At 39.9% G+C, this 24915-nt stretch overlaps 1 protein-coding gene across 1 annotated transcript; it reads right to left on the reverse strand.

Annotated features, from left to right (window-relative positions):
• Positions 1-1922: 1922 nt before the first annotated feature.
• nkpd1 (NTPase, KAP family P-loop domain containing 1) lies at positions 1923-15443 on the reverse strand. Its single transcript, XM_041784926.1, has 5 exons — positions 15404-15443; positions 9191-9307; positions 5562-5890; positions 3572-5008; positions 1923-2213 (listed from the first exon to the last, which is right to left on the reverse strand). Exons 1-5 carry the CDS (start codon positions 15441-15443, stop codon positions 1923-1925), a joined length of 2214 nt encoding a protein of 737 aa, XP_041640860.1.
• Between the last annotated feature and the right edge of the window lie 9472 nt (positions 15444-24915).

Consider the following 24915-nt stretch of genomic DNA (forward strand, 5'->3'; position numbering starts at 1 on the left):
GAACTTAAGTGACATCCCATTCTCAATCCATAGGGTTTAGTATGACGTTGGTCCACTCTTTGCAGCTATAACAGCTTCAACTCTTCTGGGAAGGCTTTCCACAAGGTTTAGGAGTGTGTTTATGGGAATTTTTGACCATTCTTCCAGAAGTGCATTTGTGAGGTCACACACTGATGTTGGACGAGAAGGCCTGGCTCTCAGTCTCCACTCTAATTCCCAAAGGTGTTCTATCGGGTTGAAGTCAGGACTCTGTGCAGGCCAGTCAAGTTCATCCACAAACTCTCTAATCCATGTCTTTATGGACCTTGCTTTGTGCACTGGTGCACAGTAATGTTGGAACAGGAAGGGGCCATCCCCAAACTGTTTCCACAAAGTTGGGAGCATGGAATTGTCCAAAATCTCTTGGTATGCTGAAGTATTCAGAGTTCCTTTCACTGGAACTAAAGGGCCAAGCCCAGCTCCTGAAAAACAACCTCACACCATAATCCCCTCTCAGCCAAACTTTACACTTGGCACAATGCAGTCAGACAAGTACCGCTGTCCTGGCAACCACCAAACCTAGACTGGTCCATCAGATTGGCATATGGAGAAGTGCAATTCGTCACTCCAGAGAATGCGTCTCCACTGCTCTAGAGTCCAGTGGCGGCGTAATTTACACCACTGCATGTGACGCTTTGCATTGCACTTGGTGATGTATGGCTTGGATGCAGCTGCTGAGCCATGGAGACCCATTCCATGAAGCTCTCTACACTCTGTTCTTGGGCTAATCTGAAGGCCACATGGAGTTTGGAGGTCTGTAGTGACTGACACTGCAGAGAGTTGGTGACCTCTGCACGCTATGCGCCTCAACATCCGCTGACCACACTCCGTCATTTTACGTGGCCTACCACTTCGTGGCTGAGTTGCAGTCATTCCCAGTCACTTCCACTTCGTTATAATACACTGAAAGTTGACGGTGGAATATTTAGGAGCGAGGAAATTTTATGACTGGACTTGTTGCACAGGTGGCATCCTATCACAGTACCACGCTGGAATTCACTGAGTTCCTGAGAGCGACCCATTCTTTCACAAATGTTTGTAGAAACAGTCTGCATGCCTAGGTGCTTGATTTTATACACCAGTGACCATAAAAGTGCTTGGAACACCTGATTTCAATTATTTGGATGGGTGAGTGAATACTTTTAGCAATATAGTGTATTTGCTTCACTGGCAGCAGCCTTTGTTTACTGGCTTGCAGTACAACTAAATCTTGCCCATAGCTACTGCCTTATTCTCCTCAAATAATGCTGATAAGTCTGCTCATTTCAGACCTGTCACAAACATTTCAGATTGAAGCTTTGCAAGCTATATCTGCCAAATGACAGGTACAGAATCTGACCTATCCATTAGCTTTGCAAGACTAACAGCAAATGGCTTTGCCTAGCCTTTAGGCCCATGTTCAGTTAAAAATATACTAGATTGAAAACTTGTTACAATGCAGTCATGCCACTCTTTATAGTAAACAAGGACAAACTCCAGAGTGGGGTCGTTTTTTTAAAAAGTACCTGAGGTGGAGGTATAAGACAATGTAACTAGCAAAAATGACGAAACATACAAAATAGCCCTCATATGATTAAGATTTTGGTGCACAGGTAAACAACAGCAGATGACATATCTTCAAAACACCGAAGAAACATTTTCTAGTCTGTATGTTTTCTTAAGTTAACATGTTTCATAGCTTTTTGTTTCCCTGATTATTGTCTTTCCACCTTATTTAACACATTTCCTCTAGAAAATACACACGTTATCTCATAAGAGACCATTTTCACAACACTTTGACTTGTGAGAGTAAAAAAAACCCACAGGTGTTAAAAAATGCATTAAATGTTGCTCATGTAGATCACATTACTAGAGACACCAGACTTCATGAATGAAGTGTGTCCTTACATGCAGTTCTTACCCAGACTAAGGTTGGACGAGTAATGCTGGGCAGCATATAACCTTGACAGCTGGTTCTGAGGGGGAGAAAGCATCATTGATGTTTTCTTGTATTTCGATCGGAGATGTGATGGTGAGTGTGGAAGGAAGTGCAGTCTGAATGTCGCCCATTCACCGAAGGTCATATTTAGCAGGTTCTTAAGGTCAGCTGCATCACCAAAGACCAGTGCTGGACCACTGAGGTTATTGCTTCTCACAATATCAATATACTTATCAGGATATTCCAACCTCTTTAACTGTGGAAGAGAAAATTTAGGTGTTATAACACAAAAAGAGTATGATTTTATCCCCAATCTCTACTGAAATAGATCTTGAAATGCTCTGTTTCATTTTCTTGTGTCCAGCAGTGTTTACAAAATGTATGATATGAAACCATTTTTTCTATTTTAAGTTCAACAGTTTCAGAAAACAGGTGAGGGGTGTAGTTAAGGATTTTGGGCCCCCAGAAATAAAATGACACAGGGCCCCCCTCAGCTAGCCAGCCAAGCAAAAAATATTGCGCTGGTTACCAATATCTATGTATTTATTGTATTTTTAACTAGAAATTCCTGATATAAATGGACCCTGCTTTTGCTATGGTTAACTTTACTTTTATTTCCTTCATAATAGTTAATGTGTGTCTCAGCCTCTTTTTGCTCTCTGTCCCTTCTTTCCTTTCCTCCACCGTCCTAATCCTACCCCCTGTCCCTGCTTTCTTTCTGTCCATCGGCCTTATCTTGCTCTCCATCCATGCTTCCATCTCCTCCACCATCCTCATCTTGCTCTATGTCCGTGCTTTCATTTCCTCCATCATCCTCATCTTACTCTCTGTTCCTGCTTCCCTTTCCTCCATCATTCTTACTCACTGTCCCTGCTTTCCTTTCCTCCATCATCCTCATCTTACACTCGGTCCCTGCTTTCTCCTTCTCCACCATCCTCATTTTGCTTTCTCTCTCTACTTTCCTCTCCTCAGTCATCCCCAATCCTACCCCCTGTCCCTGCTTTCTTCTCCCCCCTTTATTTGATGAAAACTTCAGCCTGTTGAACATTTTTAGTGGCTTTGATTTAATAATGATTAAAAAAAATCAGTGCATCAGTGGTGGCTATGTAATTGAGAGGAAGAATTACAGGAGAACAAGATGAATTCAACCCTTAACACAGGATATCATTTAATGCAAATATGTCAAAGGAAATGTTCTGTTTTGTGAATAAAACAGTAAAAGTTGTTCATACTCTACATGTTTAAGAGCATATCAAGTTCTGAATAAAGTAATGGAACAAGTAGGAGCATTTGGATGAAGAGCTGCCAGCAACAAGCTGCACACCTCCAACTGCTCAGCGGGGGGATAAAATCCACTGTGCCCTTCTGCTGTGCAGAAAAATACTCATGCTGTGTGAAAATCATCTTGTAGTCGTTTATGGTATGAAGGGGAAAATAATAATTGGCTGACTTGTTCAATAGAACACGAGTGTTTGTTTGGCTGATCTTTAAACAGATTCTCAATATGCTCTTCTGTTGTAATTCTGCTAAAGAAGGTGTTTTAGTACAATTTTATGTGATTATCCTGCTCCCACCATTGCCCAATCAAGTCTGATATCTTTAGAAGTTCCTTACCTCTTCACAAACATCCTCTTTGTCCATTTTGATGATGGATGTGATTGGCAGAGGAGCGAGGTCTCTCATCCAGCCTGAATCTTTCAGCCTGGATGTCCCTCTGATCTGAGCCAACTCCTTTCTGATTGAGTGATCCAGGTTCACCGTCGTCTCTACAAATGTCATCAGATCCTTCACAGTGAATCTGTAATCTACTTTAAGAAACCTCTCAAACATCTCAGGATCTTCATCCTGCTCAAGGAGGTCTTCGATCTGTGGACTCATCACATATAACTCCGCCCTGGACTCACTGAAGACTTCCCATAAGGTCTTTGACTCATCAGCATTGGGTGCTTTCTTTCCATCGATGTCTGTTCTCTGCTGTGCGTCTTCAACACACTGAATGATCCAGCTGAGGCGGCATGGCCACTCATTGGCCAAGACCACCCATGCTGCAATGTATTCTGGTTGAGGAAGCTCTTTATTTAAGGCCTTCATGATAATCACCGTCACTCTGATGGAATTGATCACCCTCCTCATGGACATGGCATCATCCACCATGTACTGGTTCAGATTTTTTTCATTGCTGTTCAAGATGCTCCACACCAACTTCTCTACTTCATCCTCATTGACATCTGGCACTGCTGTAGTTTTATCAATCAATGGCTTTGACTCTTTGGTATCAAATACAATCTCCACTAAGGACACATCTGAGGAAGACTTCTTATTGCAACCCCCACCTCTACTTGTCACTTTTACATTTCTGGTCAGGCTGTTAAACAAACTGCGCTTTGAGTCGTCTCCTAGCGGAGGGACCGTGAAGGCCAGAGTCACGATGCAGTTCAACAGTGCGTACGCTCTGTCCTCTTTGCTGAAGACACCATCTGCAAAGTTCACCTTCTGTACAAGAATATCAGGGTTGACAGCCAGAATGGAAATAAACGGACTGTCTTCTTCTGAGAGCAGAATGTTGATGGCATCCAGAACGGCAACAATCTTCTTTGGGGAGCATCGGTCCAGGTTGGTGATCTTCAGCACCACTCTGATCCTCCTCCTCTCGAACACCTCCATGAACTGGATGAATCGAGACAGAAACCACATTTCCTTCCTCACTTCATTCATGAAGCCCATTTTGCAGCTGACCTTCTCGTTGTCCATCCCCTTCTTTAGGTTCAGGTCCTGGCTGAAGATGAGGTTCTTTCCCATCTGGCAGGCAAACCTCAACGCGCTCGCTGCAGGGACTCCTAACGCAGCGATGAACAGACCCTCCAGAACCCCTACCTGTCCGTTTGTTTTAGTCACCTCCTCGTCTGGTTCCAGCTCAGGTGTGGGAGGGCCAAAAGTCAACATGACGACCAGGATTACAATTGGTAAAATGAGAATGAACAGGACGAGGAACCAAAGAGGGCAGCAGCAAATTTTTTTGGACCTCCAGTCATTATGACCGTCCTCCACCACCTGAAAAATAAAAAAAATACATAAATAAAGGAGAAGCATGCTATTGTCAGCAGCCACAACACAGCATAGTTCCAGAGGTTGTGCTGTCTCTATGCTGGTTAGTTTCATAGCTACTAGTGCATATGTTTGCTTCAGTGTTTATGATGATGAATTTGGTGATCCCATTCATTTCTGAGTAGTCCTTTTGGTCCTGAACAAAAATATCTCCTCGTTTTATGCATGTCTTGTAATTATATTTGTCTAAGTATATTAATGTTTCTTCAAGTATAAGTTATAGCAACTTTTGTGAAACCCTAATCATTAATCTAGTTGGCACAAACTTTTAACTAAACATTATCTTAACTTTTTAGAGGTTGATACACCTATTTAGATGTTACAGTAACAAAATAATGTACTGTTTTTTAGCAGTGTTTCTTTAAGGAAACGTTGCCAGTGTTTTTGTACAATTTGCATCATCAGAGCATGTTAAAATAAGTAAGCTTAGTGTAGCACATGGTGGCTGTCATATAGACAAGTCTCCTAACAGTGGGAAAATATCAGATGAAAGACAGACCTTCTTCATGACTTCCTCCTCCTCATCATGTTGAGCTACACGGTACAGCACAAGCTGTAATTTCCCAAAGCTCATCTGCATGGCATGCAACAGCCGTATCACAATCCCAGCCCACAGCAGGTCACTGCCTGCAAAGTGCCAGGCACTGAAATGTACATAAATAAATCTGACGTTGTGGTGCTGCTGGTTCTCTTTGGTCCAAATGGGTCTGTAGAAAAGCAGTTTGCTTATGAGTGCGAGAAAGTCAGAGACTGAGGGATGGGCAGGGCGAGGTTTGGATCTCCCTTCATATTCCCGTTCAATCCTTACAGACTCCTTCTTCATGTAAACTACAGAAAAAAAGAAAGAAAAACAAAAAACACAGATACACTTGTCAAGCTTGTCAAGGTGTATATTAAGACGATAGCCTAAAGAACAAGTATAACAACATGATTTAGCAGAAATGTAAAGGGGGTAATAATAATGATGATAACTTTGTATAGCACTTTAAAACAAGTGTTTACGAAGTGCATCAAATTGTGTGAAAGCAAACAGAAGAACAAACCCTCAAAACCCCACAAAAGACAGACGACAAAACAAAATACACCCAACAACATTAGCAGAACCCGAGCAGTCCAATATTACCAAGTCATTAAGCAGACACTTTTATTCAAAGTGACGTACATCTAAAAGACAGAAAGATAGATGTTCAATGGGCCCACATGAGGAGATATTTTTGACAGTGTAATATGGACAGCGTCTGATGGAGGAAATTCTTTTCCTAAGGCAATCACTACTAATTACTGTTATTTACATCCTATAATGTGAAACATAAATGTGTTCCTGTGTGTCTTGTGCTGGTATGTGCAGAGTTAAGCAGAATTATGGTGTGTGTACTTAAGGCAACATAAATCCCCTCAGGGCCTGCAGGGCAGAAATACAATGTCCACTTCTCAATCAATCATTCAGTTGTGAAAAACTCATTAAAGCATGAGCTCTGAGGAGCTGCACAGGTCACTCACAGACTCAGACATAGCTCAGGGATTTTCTGACTGCAGTGGCTCACTGGGAACAAGAAATAAACATCACGTTTTAAATGTTGTGTCTTGTAAGTTGTCAGTGAGATTATGGTGGGTGAACACTTTTCTTCCTTTTTTTGTCTAATTTGCAACACTATCAGTACATTTTGTTGGTTGACTGATTATTTTATGTCTTACTAAGGCTGGAATTTATCTATGACATTTAACTGAGCTTGTTTAGGGATGTAATGATACCTCGCAGTACATTCAAAGTTGGTAAAAATTCAGACAATTTTAATTTTTTTTCACCATTTCATATACAGGGACATCTCAAAAGATTATAAAACCACATCATTTTCATGATTTACTTCAGAAAGTTAAACTGTCATAAATTGTAGACTCATCTCATAAAATATTACAAGACATTTATTGTTTTAATCTTGATAATTACAGCTTACAGCTCTCAAAAATCAGAAAATTCCACTCAAAATATTAAAATATTGTGGAAAAGTTCAATTTGCAAAGGTTTTCTTAGCCTTCATTCTCTCGCTATGGTTCAGTCACACAACCACAATCATAGGAAAGGACCCAACTTTTGTCAAGCAGACAATCATTGACACCCTTCACAAGGAGGGTAAGCCACAGAAGCATCATTAGCATCTGTATAAGGAAGTTTCCCTTCTTGAATTAAAGCACAGGAAAAAAGTACTTTTTTATGATATTCTAAATTTTGAGATGCACCTATAAGTTGCAATACTCTGTTTTAATCAGAAGAAGGTGCTAACTGCTTTTGGCTTTTCTTGTATTAGTGCAGTTGAAGAAAAGTGGCATACAGACTTTGTGAATAAATATATATATTTCTTTTAAAAGCATGGGTGGAGACTGACGAAGTGAACTACCAGCATTTTGCAGAATGAAAAATGGTGGCATGTTGCAGATCTTGATATGCTAAATCATATCAATAACATACATTGGGAAGTGGAGAGAGTGAAAGATCAGAAAAGATGTACAATTTAGTTTTGTTTGTTTTGGGATTTTAACATATAGATTTAAATTGCAACAATGAATGAATATGTTGGTGTTTAAAGCATTTGGGCTAATGAATACAACATCAGAGCTTGTGATCATGCGCCCAACTTTTTAAAACATAAATAAAAAGTGAGATTCGTTGTCAAAAAGCTGAGAAAATACCAGACATGCACCATCTCCTCTCATTTTCTCACATTGTGCTATACATATTAACATAGGATTTTTAAAAAAATCCTTATATTTTTAAATAAACGTTTAAAAATGTAATTTTCTATGATAATTTCAGAAGGGCTGTCAAATTTTTTTTTGTTAGTGATGGTTTAATCTCCCTATTTTAAAAATTCCACTATTTTGCATTCAAAACTGTTTTTACTGTCTTAAACTAAGGGTCATTACCTTTTTGATTGGATACAGACGTGATTTTATTTTGAAAGAAAACAATGAACTTTGAGTAGATTGAAGATTATGACAGGAATTTAAGCATGGAAAGAGGAACTTGTTATGGATTGAAAATAAAAAATAAACAGGTGCAGGTGACTATTGATGGTCAACAACAACAACAATCGGGATCAACAAAATATCTGTCCATCCCTGTCTTTCCATCTGCCTACCTACCTACTCATCCATCCATCCATCCATCCATCCAACCATCATGTTCACATTAACTTGTGAAAACATTGTAATATTGTATATTGAGCCAATTATCTCTCTTGTTTATTGTGCCTGATTTGTTATTTCATAGGACTATATGTTAAGAGAGGTCCATCTTGTTCCCTTGTGAGTTTATTTTGTTGTTCTGCCAGTGATCCTTGGCTATACCAGCTGCTCAGTCAGGAATATTAAAAACAGGTTTATATTATAATGCCTGCAGGGAGAGCCTGGGCTCTGTTAAAATGAGAGATGAGACGCATGTTTGTTCTATTCCTATTTGCACTATGACACTCGGAGCTCTCTTTGGTTTTTACTTGTGCCCATAAGTGGATTTTGATGTCAGCAGTCCTGGGAAATTGTAGGTCAGTTACTCTTAAATTAAACATAATTCAGACGAGTCTTGATCTCTGTGTGGCTCTCCCATCTCTTACCTGGGCAGGTGGTGGGTTCTGCTCAGGGAGGCAGTGAGGCTAAAGTTTCATTCATTAAAGCAGGATGGTGGCAGGAGGTGACAGCTTGCAGTTGTAGTCTCAGCGTTTGTTAATTTTCCCAGGTCTGTTTTACCTGCTTTTTTTCTGCCATTACTTTGTACACAAATGCTGCCTTTTTTAACCGCCTGTTGACCTTTTTCTTCTACATCTCCTTTTAAAGTTTTTCCAATGCCTGTGGCGCTACATGCTGCCACAGCATTTCTGTTGCTAACAGGTGCAGTTTCACCAGCCAGCATACCATAATTTCACACCATGCAGTTGTGTTTACAGTGAACATTGGGGGGTGGAAACAGACACAGTGTAGGAATCATTTGAAGTTTACTTTGAGTTTTTGGTGTAAGAATTTTGAAGACCTGCATGCTAACCCACATACTGCAGTCACACTGTTTAAAGTGGTTCATCTAAACTAGAGGAGGAAGACACAACCCGATGGGGTAGAGATACAGTGATATTAACTTACCTTCCATTTGTTTCAGGATCATGCTTGTTCGATTCTCACATGATGAGTAGAGTCCTACAGTTGCAGGTGATGAAACTTTTGTCAGAGTCTTGGACAGAGCATAGGCATAGATGTCATCTAGAAGGAGATTAAAGAACAGAGCATTACTCACTCTGGAGCTCATGTTTAGTTTTGTAAACCCAAAGAATTACTTCATACTCATGCTACAGTCTGCTGTTGGCAAAGCATTACAAGTAATCTAAGTTGACAGACTATTTGGCACACCCACTCAAAGAATGAGTCAAATTTAAACTGTGACTGGATCCTGTGGTTACCCAGCGTACATGTAGGTGGTTTTACCATCAGGCAAAGGTAAGCGACTGTCTCAGGCTTCAAAATAGTTACTATAAGTGTGCATCAGATAATGAGGTACATGTCGAAAACTTTTTTCATGATTGTTTTGAATGTTAATAAGGCGCCAGGTGTGAATGAAGTAGCAACAAATTAGATTTTGATTATCAATCAAAGTTCCTGCTAAGGTCCAAGGCCCATAAAAAGCCCTACATGTCTCCATATCGAGCCGAGTACAGTGAGGTAGATCCTACAGACATACTGAACCAATGAACTGGTGGTAACGCATCAAACATACACATGTGATTTGTGGCAGAAGGACAGATAACACACCAATAGTGAGCAATACGTTTTTATTTTCAATAAATTTCACGTGATATAGATAGGATGGCAATCATACATTTTTATTGATGATAACACCCTTATCGATACTCCTTATCAATCTGAGTCCATATTCCAGTGATGTCAAACTCACGTAAGGTCAGGGCCAGACTTGTCTCACTGAAATGTCCTGGGGTCAGACTATTTTCTAACATCAGTATGACCAACACTGATATAAAGGCAGCTGGATTATTTATTACTTTAAATTGTTCAGCATAAGATACCAATCAATTGATGCTGCATTTTTTTATACACCTTTATTTGTGCTTTTATATTTGTACACTGTGGGAACACAATGGTTGGTGGTTAATTGATGGTTACTTTAACTGAACTAACCCTGAACACATGATAATATTACTCTAATTCTGTTGATTTGACCAAGGATTTCAACATTGGATTAACATTTTTAACTATCAGGCTGTGCTGGGGAAAAAAAATTGTTAGTAGCAGCTGAAGTAAGATCGCCTGTTACTGTTTCTTAAATGCAACAGTTGAAGGTACCACATTTAGGTTTAAATTGATGCACAGTGCTGGTGTACTTTGAGCTTATCTTCCCTCCTTGTAAGAACTGATGTATGTTTTTGCCCCAGTGATAAGATAAAATAACATTATGTCAGAGAGCCTGTGAAGTATTATAAGCTAAAGCGCTATTGATTCCCAGGTTTTAAAAAATTCAGCACTGGGTTTTTACCTAACAGGTTTTGGTGCCCGTACTGATAAAGTTATATTTGAATATTTATGAGGCGAGTTTGAGTTATGATGCTCTTCTGTGAGGTGACTTAAATGTACTGTTGGGTATTTGGGTATCAGATATGTCTTGTAGTTGTCTACTTTTGTAGACTAAACACTTGCATGATTGCTTTTTACAAAATAGGGAAAAAAATCCCTATGCTGGTATTTGCCTGGGGCCTACAAATTCTAAAACCACCACTGACGGTTCTCACAAGTTTAATAGTTGCTCAAAAGCTTCTTTAACATCAGTAATGCTGAACTAAACAGCAACTTTTACAGGAACACTACAGTGGTTCAGAGAGACAATGAGATGATTATTCATACCTGTACAAGGAAAATGTTGTACAAGGAAAGTATTGTATTTAAATAATTCTGAGAATCAGGAAGTTAAAGTTGAGCCCTTGGTTGGACGTGGGAAAAACTACTTGGTTGTTAATTTGTATCTGTACAGTAATGTGTGCATACACCTAGGGGTGTAACAGTACGGAAAAATTTTGGTTCAGTGTGTACCTTGGTTTTGAAAACACGGTTCGGTACGTTTTCATGATGGTAATTGAAGCGAATAAATAACAGAATTTCTTATACTTTTAATTGTATTAAAATAAATAGGCTGAAAAAATTACATTCACATTATTAATAATGCTGCAACCGCCTTCAAAAGGTCTTCAATTAATAAAAATATTAATAAATAAATACATTTTTGAATTACTAGGTTATTTTAATTGATATATTAACATATTTATACCCGTTCTTTAAACACTAAAATGTGTTTCACACATCCATCTGGAAAACCTACAATGCTAAGCCTTTGGGAAAGGGCAGAGGATTTGAAAAAAAACTTGGAAGTGATTGAATGAACGTTCTGTCTGTCGCATCTTTCCGGGCCAATCAGAGCAACAAAACACGTGACATAGCCGCGACTGAGGTGTGCACGCACAGCTACCGAGGAATAACACGAACCATGGCGACTATAGACATGTCAGTACACGACTTTTGTCGTTTTTGAAAAGAAAACAAATCACTACTGTTCTTTGTTCTTATTTTAACAAAGAAATGTCATCAAGTTCCGATTAAACTGGTGCTTTAGCAGCATCCATACTAATGTCTTCTGTCATAATTGCACCAGCTTCTTGGTGCAATTTTAGTGGTTGTGACAGTCTGTGTATGAGCTTTGTTCCACATGTATCCGTTCGGTACATGTCTGTACTGTACTGAGAGGCCTGTAGCGAACAGATACGGTACGAATGCACGTACCTTTACAGCCCTCCATACACCATAATTTATGTTTGTGTTTCACTTTGTATTTCATCATTAGCTATGCAAAGACAAACAGGGCTGAAGTTTCATATGCAGCATATGCATGTGAGAGAGGTCTAACAGGGCCAATATAATGATAACTGACAAACAGACCCATACTGGGGGAAAATTCAAACTTTTTTTTCCTAGTATGATCTATGGTGAGGGAATTACTGGAATACTGAGATGAGAATAAGACAGAGGAGTCTCAGATTAAATCTGACTGTCTGGGAGGGACACGTTTTCTCAGAATGAACCAGAAAAGAAGCTATCCAGTCCAGAAATGTGAAATATATTTCTAAATAAATGTTTATACCACTGCAGCAGCAATAACAGAGGCTGGAGGCATTATGTTCTCGGGCTGCCTGTTTATCTTTCCATCCATTTGTGGATGGAAAGATAAACGGGCACTGTTCAGCCCTTGCGTACACCAAAAACATACCACAACCACCCTAGCCCTTCTTCTTCTTCGCTGTACTCTCAAACTTTGCAGGTGGAAACTTCGTGAAGACATGTTACCACTCACCAGAGGGGAGTTTAAGTTTTTTATAAAAAACTTTGGCAAACAGATTAAATCAGCTGGAAAAGCAGCATGGAGTTACAGGCTAAGAATAATTTGTACCTTAAGTCGACTCACATCTGAACGTTATAAAGTGAACAAACACAGACCAACCTAAAATGGCAGCTGAATCACCAACATAATAAAAATATCCTCAGGTGTCAGCCAGCATTATGCTGCATTAATGAGAGAAAATGATGCTAATTGTAAATGACAGGAGACATCCAAAACAATAATGCTTTTTCATGGTTCGAAGACATGTACATGTGCCTTTTTAGACAAGTAAACCATCACACTCGTCGTGATAAAATGTGGATCTTGATGAACAGAATGAAACTGTATGGATTGATATTATTTTGAAAGTTTGTTTTATTTTCATAAATGTTCTTCATACCGCTTTTGACAAGTCATCAGCTCATAGTTTTTATTCTCCTCTCCTTCTTTCATCCTCATTTATGTTTAGACATCACCAAACTGCAGACATGGCTCTTACTTTAACCACACTCACATAATAACAGGCTAAAATCCTGCTTTAAAGTGATACTGAGTACACTATCTGAAATTGTTAATGAGTACAAGTACTTAGGCATAGTATCTGGCTGATATAAACATTTTTTAATTGATTGGGGATCTGCAATTTGATCCGATGAGCCCAGATGACCTTTTACGTCAGCTGTCTTGAACAGAGCCCAATTTGCAGCGGGCTACGTGTAAGACAGAGCAGAAGTAGCAACATTAGCAATCCTGTGGCTAAAATATCAGCGGTATGGAAATACTTAAAGCTTGAGAGCAAAAACAGTCCAACAACCACTTGAAGCTTCTGTAACACGACCATTTCATGAGGCAGTAGCAGCAGTGCTGAGTTTAATACTACCAATTTGATCGGACATCTCTGAACTAAACTTCATTACAGCAACAGAGGAGAGGGCTGATTCACTGAAGCAACAAACTCTGGACTTTAAGAGGAAAGAGCAATACCCTACAGAGAGTAATAAGGCAGAAAAGATCACAGAAAAGGTGATGGAGATGCTGGTTTTCCTAAACATAAAACTTCCACTTTGTTTTGAGGTTACAGTGGATAAAGAAATAAGACTGAGTGAGAAAAAAAAGTTCTGTAGCAGCTCCAGTTGCACTGTCACTGTGATAACAAGAGTACCTTGTATTTGATGTTAAGGTTTTACTACAATGTTAGTGCTTTTGTTCATGTCTCAGATTAAGCTGCTACTTTTGAACAGGGATGACTGTTTTTTAGTCTGACTAACTCATTTATTTTTGATCCTGTTCCTTTAGTTTGTTTGCAGTCATATGAGTTTGGGATCAAGAATAGGGGGAATGCCATAAGGAATGAATGGGAACAGAGGAGAGTTAGTACTTAACAGCTCTAAATGGACATCTACTGCAATTATCATCAGATCATTTCTACATATATTAAACACTATTCCTTAACTTGACAAAGGAGTGATTTTTAACCCAGTGGAACAGATTTACTTGTTGTGAAGGCAATCATTATCACATATCACTCAGTCCTGCAGACCTCCTAGTGTCTAGCATTGTCTAGACAGATGAAGGGAAACAAAAGCCTTGAAGAGTCTTGCACTGAGCTAAGAGGCTAGCTGAGCCTCTTAAGGTATAAAAAAATCCACATTTTGCTCTAAACATACTTGTAATTGAAACAGTGATGTACTATCAACCGAATAAACCTTGTGGGATAATCGCCCAAATAATGATTTGTTGTTCATAAACAAGCTTGTGCTACAGTCAGCTCTTTTATGTTTGCTGCAGTAGCTAGCTCCTGTTTGAGTGCTGGTTTTCTTTCCTCTATCCTTTGTTGTTAGCCAAACAACCAGCTCTACTGAGCTGAGCCAAATGATCTGGTTCTCTTTAAAGAGACGGATTTTCCATCCCAACAAGGCTGGAGGTTGGTGAGACGAGCATCAGCTGAGGAAATACAGGCAAATTCAGAGTTTAATGTGCTAAACGGAGGCAAAACTGGACTGGGCAAAACTGAATCACTTTGTAGAAACAGACCATACACGAGTGTTGTGTGACACTTCTTGCCCAGGCTTTTTATGGAGACTTTTTTAGTTTCCATCTGCTGCTGTTTCTCTGTGACTTAAAAAAACAACTTTTTTTTCATTTTTTGTCTGAACATTACAACATTGTTTATATTTTTTACACTTTTACACACCATTTTGGTAGTGTTTCTCATTGCAGGGATCAGTACTTTCCCCCCCATAGGGTGTTCTCCACTGCATGACATCATCTGCATATAACTTAATCAAGTCAAACCTTTCACATCTCAGTTTTGAATTTATTTTTTTCAAGACTAATATAGTCAAGCTAATTATACCACTCCTGAGTGGGATTGTTATATTTCAAATTCAGTTATTGAATTAATTTGTTTTTAAAGCTGTTTACACAACTTTTAAGTGGACCTGAGATTATTTGAATTCACTTGTGAACCTGTTTTGACCACTTAAGTTGATTTTTTTTATTCTTGTCTGATTTATTTAACTAAATAAATATGTAACTTTATTAGTGTAACAGCATTAACACCATTCTGAGGAGAAATTTGATTCCAAGTGTTTGACACCAATGTTGACTGTACTAAGTTAAATGGAATACACTTGAGACATCTAGTAGCTTTTCTGTTCAGTTATTTTTGTAAACAGAAACAGTTGAAACTCTCAGTGGCTAAAATACTGATTAGGACATCCCTTTTTGAACCATAACTGAATTTGGCCAATTTAATCAAACCAGAATTGCACTCATTGAAAAGCCATTTGGGAGCTGAAAGAGCCGGCTCTTATTTCTGAGCTGAGCCAAATGATCCAGATCGCTACAAAGAGCTGGATTCCCCACTATTAGAGCACTCCTCAGCGGGAGCTGTGCAACACTACCTGCAGGAAACTTACCTTTGGTTGGCTTCTTCATGATGACTGCGTGGTGTGGCATGCAGCTTTCTCTGAGAATCCTCAGCCTGTGGAGAAAAAGTCACAGCGGGGATCTCAGCGTGCCATGCGGTAGAGAGTTGTGCGTGTTTCCTTGTGTGTGGGTGTGGTTGTATCACACAGGCTCAACCTCTCTCCGCCTTCACATCTCTTCCTTGTGTTTAAGCAACCGAGGAGGGATCATAATAACCACGGTGGAGTTTTTTTTTTGTGTCGTTTGTAATTACTCCTGACAAACAGCTTCTATTTCACCAGTTAATGGAGAGCATAAATACCCTAAAAGATGTGGAAATACTCGCACCCGAAGCACAATTAGGACAAAAATCATGGACTGTAGTGAAATCTCCCTAATTGTTGAGGGCAGATGCAGGGTAGGAATTAAACAGCTTAAATGCTGCTTATTTTCAAGCAGGTACAGTGTGATTTTAGCTCTAATAGTGGCTGCTGCTCAGCTGTACAGGTGTTGAAAGTGCACAAGCCAGAGCTTGAGTTGGCCTGACAGAGCATGCATAGGTATATGCAAAGTAGCTGTAGGTCATGTTGAGCAGAAAAAGCTGTTTTCCTTCCCTGAGGGGAACTCCAAAGTACAAACCTCCTGATTTAAAATCCGTTGATTCACTTCTCAGTTAAACTACAGGATTTGTTGTTTTAGATTTTATGCTCATATATTGAACTCAACGGTGCTTAGAACGTCCTGCAATGTAAGAGTGCTTACATTGCAGGTTTCCAACCCACAGTGATTATATTTTGCTTGTTATGATTGACAGCCATTTAAGTGAGTTTTTACAAGACGTTGGCTGACATTCATGCACGTGTACGCTCCCTTCAGAGTTGAGTTTTTTTTATGTGCTGGGAAATGTCAACAGTTTTGCTGCATCAGTGATTGCCTGGTTTTACCTTCCCCTTTTTTTCCTTCTGGCAACATAGCTTCTCTTCTTTGTTTTCTTGCCTGCACATGCCTAAGCTGCTTTGTAGTTTCACATTTACAGTCTAAAATACCAAATACAAGCCAGACAAAGCAATATTCTTTTGGCCAAAGTTTATGTTAAACTTTAATGGTGCAACCTATGATCAGTATGCAAAGAGAGATTCTTTACTGCAGCCATAAACTTTGATTACATCATAATCTGCAATAAAATAAGACCTGATATGTAATTTCTGTTTTAACTAAAATATGAAACAGACTTGCCTGTTGAAGTCCAGAGTGTCAGTTTTGATGTTTGTTTTGTCTCATTTTTAATCTCTTCTTCTAACATCCAGCAGACAGAGCGGACCATGCAGCAGCAGTGAAGGCGTCTGTGAACCTTAGACCATGGAGACCTCCTTGCTGTAAAACTTTACAACACTGATAACAGGACGAAAAAACCCCTGATAACCACGGGCTGCTGTCTGAAGGCCGGACACTTTCCAGGAAGTGCTGTCACATACGAGATGAAACTATTTCCCAGAGATGGAGCCTTCCATTTCTTGCATTCCTCCTCTCTTCAGTCCCTCAGCCCCGTAGTCCTGCTCCCAATCTTCTCTCTATTCATAGAATCGCAGTGAAGTGGGTAGTTCCTGAAAGCATTACAAGCTGGTAAAATCCTCATTCTTGCTATAGCTCGTGGCGTTCACAGTCCAACTTTTTCAGTCCGTGGAAAAATGGAACAAATGAGTGATTTCATGCCGGAGCCTGGGGTCTGCATGATTCATGAACTGAATTCCAAGTTTGGAGTCCCCCAGGTTGAGAATGGCTGGGTTGCTGCTTCACGGCCTGAACTGACACGCAGCACAGTTAAGATGCCAAAGCAGCAGCACCAAAGCCTGTGTGTTCGCCCAGAGCAGGATTTGTTATGACATAACTGGTTAGTCAAGCTTTGAGAAACAAGCTAGAAGCTTAATTTCATTTGGCACATTTGCTTTTTATTTTTGGCATTAGCTTATTTTGGCCATCTGGTGTCGCAGTATACCTTCAGTCCCTCACATACTACTGTAGATAGAGTTTGAGGATGTATCTCTTAAAAAATGCATAAATTACCTCACAGATTTTAATTGGAAGCACACACACAACTGTTTTTTCATTCTGATCATGGTTGAAATTTCAAAAGTGCACATTGAGCTCACAGATGTCACTCATGGCTCTTACTGAATATAAAAGTACATCTAAAAATGCACATACTCTTTTTAAAGAGCTCTGTGGGCAGAGTTCTGTTCAGGTACATTAGCTATAGAAGCAGGCATTTAACGTTAATGACTTAATCTTTTTTATTTGCGTCTGAGAAATTGGAGATAGAGGAAGTCTTTTATGTTCATCACTCATTAAATGATGATTTAAGGGCTACATTTCTGTAAAGTATCTGACGAAATTTCTAATGAGATCCTCAGGATGCTCTTATCAGCCTTAAAGTCGTACTTAATGCCAGCCAAACATTTTTTTCCCAGTCTACACTCCTCCACACTGAATAGAAGTTTTACTGAGGGAGTGACGGTATATAGGTATCCTAATATTTGGCTCAATGAAACATTCAGATGTGATCAAATCTACATACGTGCTTCACCTTCAAATCCCTATCTCACTTCAACCTCCTGCTCTGAGATCCATCACCATTGTATGTATGATAAAGGTCACTGGTGGTAAACACCGGCATGTCAGTGTGTGTTCTCTGTCTCTCGTAGTGGGACCGTGGGACCCCCCCATCACTCAAACAAATTTGTGACTAAATGGACCAACTTTAGCTTTACTGAACTAAAATATAGACATTAATTATACCATGATGTGTACTTCCTAACTAGGGCTGGGTGATATGGCCTAAAAAAATGTTCCTCTTCAAGCTAGATTTATGAGTTTACGGGTTTAAATTAGGAACACCCGATATTGGATTTTTGTCGATATCCAGTATGCCGATATTTTAAAACTCATCTTGGCCGATACCGATATTTAATTGCATTTATTCCACTGTAAAAAACACCAATTCCATCCTGTACTACAAACATACTTTTTAAAAATTGGTCATCTATTTTTTTTATAGAAAGTGATAAAACATTTGATTTTTAAACTTACATTTTGATTTGAAACTTACAGTACTGTTATTGGGTTACATGTGCAATACATGCAACGTGTATTTTTAACAGTACAGCCGAAGTCATCTGCATCTTTGAAGGCAATAAACAGCAGCAAAATAACCTGCTGACACTGAGCTCCACAGTGCAAAAAAGAAATAGCTTATACATTTAGATTCATCCTTATTCCTCCTTATTACTCAGCCAGTTTGCAGGATGGCTTCCTGAGATATTCCTGACAAAGTGCTTCAAATAACAACAACAACAAAAAGATTCTTAAATGCAAAAAACGTAGCTATAGTTCAGAGCTTAAACATGATTTAAAATTTTTGAGATTCAAGACGAACAAAAGAAATAAACCTTCAACTGAAGTAGTTCTCCTGATTCTGCTTTAAAGAGCACAAACTAACTAAGAAACCAAGTTTAATGGGCATTTCACTGTAAACAGCTCTGTAACAACACAGTGACACCCACATCTCCAATGCTGGAGACAGGACACCTGCGGAGTGTGCATAGGAGACTTGGCACACAGAAGTCCGTCATTGCTTTTGCCATGCCATACATGCACATTCTTTTTCTCCATTTTCCATGTTATCAAAAGCAGCTGCAACTGTGGCTGCTGAGTGAGCACTCCTGTGAGTGCAGGACAGGCTTTTTAAGAGTGAAATCCTCATCTATCCACTGAGGCAGTGAGGCTCAACATGCTATCAGGACGGACACCTGATGTCCATATATCTGTGGTGAAGCTAATATGTTTAGCTTTAATGAGGAGCTTCTCTATGTGACTGGAAACAAAGTTTTGCAGTTCAGGTGAGGCTATAAGTGCCAGCTAGGTATAAAGTAGCGGGGCTTTACATGCACCATTAGCCCGTGGAAGCCGGTATATCCTACCACGCTGAAAGGCTGATCATCAAGAGCAATAAATTCAATGATTTTCCTGTTCAGCTCCTCACCTTTGGGTGGTTGCTGCTGTATTTTTTTAGCTTTGTTGAATGACTTAAGTTGAGGCTGTTGACGAGTTTTCCCAGGCACAAAGTTTTGTCATTCTTTATCTTAAGACAGTCCTTGTCGTCATCGGGGCGACGGTCTGTTAGATGCAAAATAAAGGCGTGTTGTCATGCTCCTCCTCGCATCACGTGTACTTTACAAGCAATGCAAACCGCTACTTTGCTGTCTTGTTTCCACACCTCGGAATTCTTCCTCACAGCCGACATGTTGAGTTTGTTGTTGGCACACGTCCGGCGTCATCGCGTCATATTACCGGCTGTACAGATTGGCGTAAATTTTTTTAGTGGCTGATACTGATATACTGCCGATAATATTGTACATCCCTATTTCAAATAGTTTTTCTTGGTTTCTCTGCTTACACAAAGACTGTGTATCAATAAAATACATATTACTTTGTTTACTGGGTCCACAAAACCAGCTCAAAGTTAAAGTTTCTGGCTGTAGCTAGAAGTTTTGATGTAACTGCAGCAAAGTTCAGCGAAAAGTTTCATTTTACATGTTTCAAAAACTGTTTTCAAAAAATCTGATTTAGCAACAAAATGAAAACACCTGAATGAATGAATAGCAATTAGTTGCACTTTTGTATCCACATTACTTCTATCTACTAAAACTATTTAAAGTGTCTAGAGATACATTGATTGGTACTGAAACTCAAAAATAGCAATTTGGCTGATGCCCATGTTTTTTTGTTTACATTGCTTCTTTTGGTGTATACTAACCTTTTCTCTCATGTTTGACCATGAAAGCAGATCATGGTTTGTCTAACTGTCCAATTCTTCTACCCTGTAAAAAAATCCTATTTTGTTCAACAGTTATGTGTACCAGATAGCTGATGTCTGTACTTTACACATTAACTGGCCGATGGCTGATGTGTGTAAACAGCGCCATAATGATATTAAACCCATGCATCGGTACATCCCTAAGAGTATTTTAAAGATTTCATAAGGATAGCTGTGTAGAAGCTTGTTAAAAGTGCAGTTTGTAAAATTGTAAATATTAGCAATATCAAATTCTAGATGGTGATGCTCACTTCTCTGGTGGTAACAGTCGCAAACAGTGGAATCTAAAAAATGTGTTTTTGGTCCTAAGTTTGTTGGTCTCTACTGGACCCAGCGGGGCCATCATTGTTCCATAGCTCTGTGGTTCTGGGGCTAGATTAGCTTTTTGACATAACACACAACTGTTGTAGAGAATAATTGTGATCCATCTGAACTACGCATGTATGACATGCAACAACCAAACAAGTGCTTCCAGTAGCATTTCAAACTTAATAGCATCGATAAACATACAGGATTCACGGCAGCAACCATGACACAAAACACACCTTTGAAATTTTAAAACGTATTAATAAAAACTATTATGAGTCATTTTTGATTAAGCATTTTAGTGTAAAAATCCTAAATATTGTACCTTCACGGCCACAGCCAAACATCAGGTGTCAACACTGCCTACAATCTCAGACACAAGAGAGAAAAATACTTCATTTTTGACTGTGAAGATTAATTAGTGAACATCTGATTGAGATTTAAAGTGCCTAGCCTGAGGGTGACTAATTCTGCCTTTATTCTGACTACCTGATTGTGCAACTACTTTAATTAACTTGACTGTCATACAGAGAGAGTGAAGATGTGTGTGTATGTGAGAGAGGCTTTCAGTTATCGCTTGTCCAAAAGCTTTTTACAAACCAGTAGTGAATGAACTGGATGCTATCTCCCCTTGTATGAACCCTCAGCACACCTCTCTCTTTCACTCAGTAAAGCTTGCAATTAAGGTTAACTAATTCACCTGCATGATTAATCCCAGATAGGTATCAGACACAGATAAATTATATTTCAGGGATGGGTAGACTCAGAATGGCTTTTTCTGCTAAAGGCGAGGGGAAATTAAACTAACATTGTAATATGTTGGGTTCAGGGGATGACAATTATTTTCTGTCAGGAGCTGGTAGAAAATGTGCACACTAAAAGATCATTTGTATCAACCATGCAGCTTGAGCAGAATAACAATACTGTTGTAGCCTGGTACTCCAACAGAGGGCGCTAAAGTATAGTGTATAAAAGCAGGACAATGACATTTGATCAGGCGCCCTTCATCACACTTCTCTGACTGTTTGGTATGTTGGAGCAGACCCGACTGTGAAGGAGGCATTTACTGCAAACAGGGTGCGGTCAAGAGCTTAAGACGTGCTAGAAGTTCTCCTGGATGAGCTATTGGTCATTTAATGTAAATCAGTGTGAGCAGCACACAAACATGAAGACACTCTAATGCATCTCGCTGCCTCCAGTCCTTATCCATTGTTCCTAAGGGCAGACAAGCCCGGGTATTGACACGTAGCCGACACCAGCTCTCCCGCCTAATTGGCCTCAAGACCTCTTGTTGGTGTGATCTATTGATCAGCCTCACTGCAGATGCAGCTAAGTCACAGGGAGAGGACAGCAAAATAGCCAGATATACTGAAAGTAAGCACTGCCAAATCTGAGCATGATGTCTTAAGCTTTGCTGCTCCCCCAGCAGAGCCGCACAGCAAGCAGAGACGATGATAGGGTCTTCACCCTGAGGTGCAGGGGTCCAGATACTCGCCACAAGCTGATTCACGCACACTGATTGTCCTTTATTGTTACCGAGGGGATGATGGCGCCAACAAATGGAGGTTTCTGAATGCCATGACCCCCCAAAGATCTATAGACACTGTCTGCTTTAACAATCCCACCAGAGACAGCGAGATGAAAACTCCTCCATTCTCACAAGATCCACTTTTTTTTTGATACCTCTGCGGCAAATATTAGGAGGGGGAACGAAAAAAAGGGCGGCTTTGAGATTGCGACAGAAGAGCCCTTCAGGGGCAGGGGTGAGCAAAATGGCATGCATGCTGATCTTGTATCTATCAGTGCAAACATCCTACACATGATTATTTCTGCCTGCACCTTCAACCTCCTCCCGCATTCACATTCAGATCCCAGATCACATCATCTCCTTCTCATCTGTTCCCGACTTCTCCTCCTCGTCCTCTCGCTTCTCAACAAGTACAGCCATTTCAATGTAAATAGTGTCTATGCTCAGCTGCCTCTTAATCCTGCTTCCCCATTCGGTACAGCCTTCCCTTAAATCCGAGAAAAACTCGTAAGAGAAACATGCATGTGTTTATGAGGCCTGCCACACAATATGTCCTCTGCTACCTCGTAAAAGGCAATACATTCTTCTTTATGGAGGTGCACAAATTTCCTATTCTCTTTTGTGTGCGAGAGCTCCATTCCCATATGGAATTACATTTATGATGCATGACAAGGCTTACTATTCTCCATCTCCTCTGCAGCGCACTGAGAGTAACCAGAGCTGTCCAAAAGTCATGGCTGTGACAACGTGGATCATTATACATTTTTCTCTCTGTGCGGCTGCCTCTCTGTATTCCTCTCCATGCTTCCATGAAATCTGTCTTTATCCCGCCACACCACAGTGGAGCTACCAGGTGCAAGAAATCCAAGCTCTTCTCTGTGGTGTTGGGACTGAGTGTCCACTCTTGAACCTTTTCACCACCGCACAAACTTACACGCATGTGCGCACACATTCACGCCGCCCTGCTGATCCTTCCTTCTGTTTTATTGTCAATATCGGGCGGCTCAGGGGTGGCAGGGGTTGACGGCTGTTGACAGGGGCAGGATTGTCGAGGTAAAGATGATGGCAGCTCTCGCTGAGATGGAATAGCTGTATCTTGAGAGCCCTTGGAGGGTGTTATTAGGCTGTTATGAAATCTGCTCTCTATCGGATCCACAAAGAAGGAAGAGGGGAGGACGTGGTCAGATGCAGTGCTAAATGCTGAGCCTCTTTTTCCTCCCATAGCTTCCACTTATGTATCTGCCTCCTCCTTCTCTCACACAAACTCCTTTACCTCCTCTTTAGCATCACACCTACTGGTGTTTTTTTCAGTCAACACAGCTTGCAGTCTCTGCCTATTTGCACGGAGTACCTGCTTTATCATATAAGAAAGGGCACTAACCTTGTTTGTTCTGTATTTCCTGAACATATACACCTGAGGGCTCACAGCATGCTCTGCATCATGACACCACAAACCTGCTGTCATGCTGCTCCAAAGCTCCTGACAAGATATCTGAGCCCACACTGATCACTGCAGCACACCAGTAAGAGCTGCTGTAAAAACAGACATGTTTGAGCAAGTGCAAACAAATATGCAAGAAGGTGACATGCACCGTTTACTGTAAGCAGTATGGCAGGAGAGCAGGAGCGTGTACATGACACTTAAGTTGGCTTTTTGTGTTCAACAAGTCAGAACAAGAGAATTTTTAAACAGGAAAGAAAAATCAGGAGTGCATCCCTGCAGCACAGTGGAACAAAAGTCAACATTCTGGGTATTTTACTGTAAGCTGATGTTTGATTTTACTACACTGTAGTGTTTTGTGCTTTCAGTTTTCCCAGTCCTTATCAATCATTCTAGAAATTCTTTTTCATTACCATGCTAGGAGGGGATTTTCAGGGATGGCAGTGTTGTTCTGTTGCACAGTCAGCTGCCTAGTCCTTGCTCTACTATCCAGATTACTTTAACCCTATTTAAGCCAAATGAGTGATTTTTAACAGACACATTTTTGAAACCTTGCATACTGAGTGACATCATTTTTTCCCTGAAAGACCTGATGAAGACAGCAAGATACATACATACACAGCACACAGAAATCTACATGCAGGGGGCAGAGTGCATGCTTTGTAAGAATTTTTAAACCACATGAGAAATGGCAGTCGTCAATCTGTCACTAATTTGCCAATCCTTAAAGGTAAGGAAAGAAAAAACAAATATGAACCTCCTATTGTAAAAAAATTTACATTTTCTAAATCAGACCAAAGCCTCTGAGTTTATTTATATGTGGCTCTGATAAGATTCAGATTTTTGGTTTTGGGTAAAAAAATCTCATCTTGACATTGGAACTATACCATGCTGTGCCATACCATGCCATAACATACCGTGCAATACCATGTCATAATATACCATGCTATGCCATGTTATATGTAACCATGCCATGCCATAACATACCAAAACATACCTTCCCATACCATGCCATACCATGCAATATTATTCCATACCATACAATATTTTCGAATACAATATCACACCATACTGTGCCATACCATACCATACCATACCATACCATGCCATACCATACAATATTTCTCCATACCATGCCATACCATACTGTGCCATACCATGTCATATGTTACCATGCCATACCATGCCATACCATACCATATAGTACTATACAATATAATACAATGCCATACATATTTCACAATACCATACGATACTGTGTCATACCAAAAACATATTATACCATGCCATATTCCTCCATACCATGCCATGCCATGCCATGCCATATGGCACCATACCATACGATACCATACGTGATGTGTAATTGTCTGAAGAA

This window comes from Cheilinus undulatus, linkage group 1 (genome assembly GCF_018320785.1).
Source record: "Cheilinus undulatus linkage group 1, ASM1832078v1, whole genome shotgun sequence".
NCBI lineage: Eukaryota > Metazoa > Chordata > Actinopteri > Labriformes > Labridae > Cheilinus > Cheilinus undulatus.

Excerpts from the sequence above, each read along its gene's own strand:
- nkpd1 (XM_041784926.1), bottom strand. The coding sequence starts at position 15,443 with ATGCCACACCACGCAGTCATCATGAAGAAGCCAACCAAAG. Across the intron at positions 9,308-15,403 it reads CATGAAGAAGCCAACCAAAG|ATGACATCTATGCCTATGCT; the intron begins GTAAGTTTCCTG and ends ATCTCCTTCTAG. Across the intron at positions 5,891-9,190 it reads GATCCTGAAACAAATGGAAG|TTTACATGAAGAAGGAGTCT; the intron begins GTAAGTTAATAT and ends TTTTTTCTGTAG.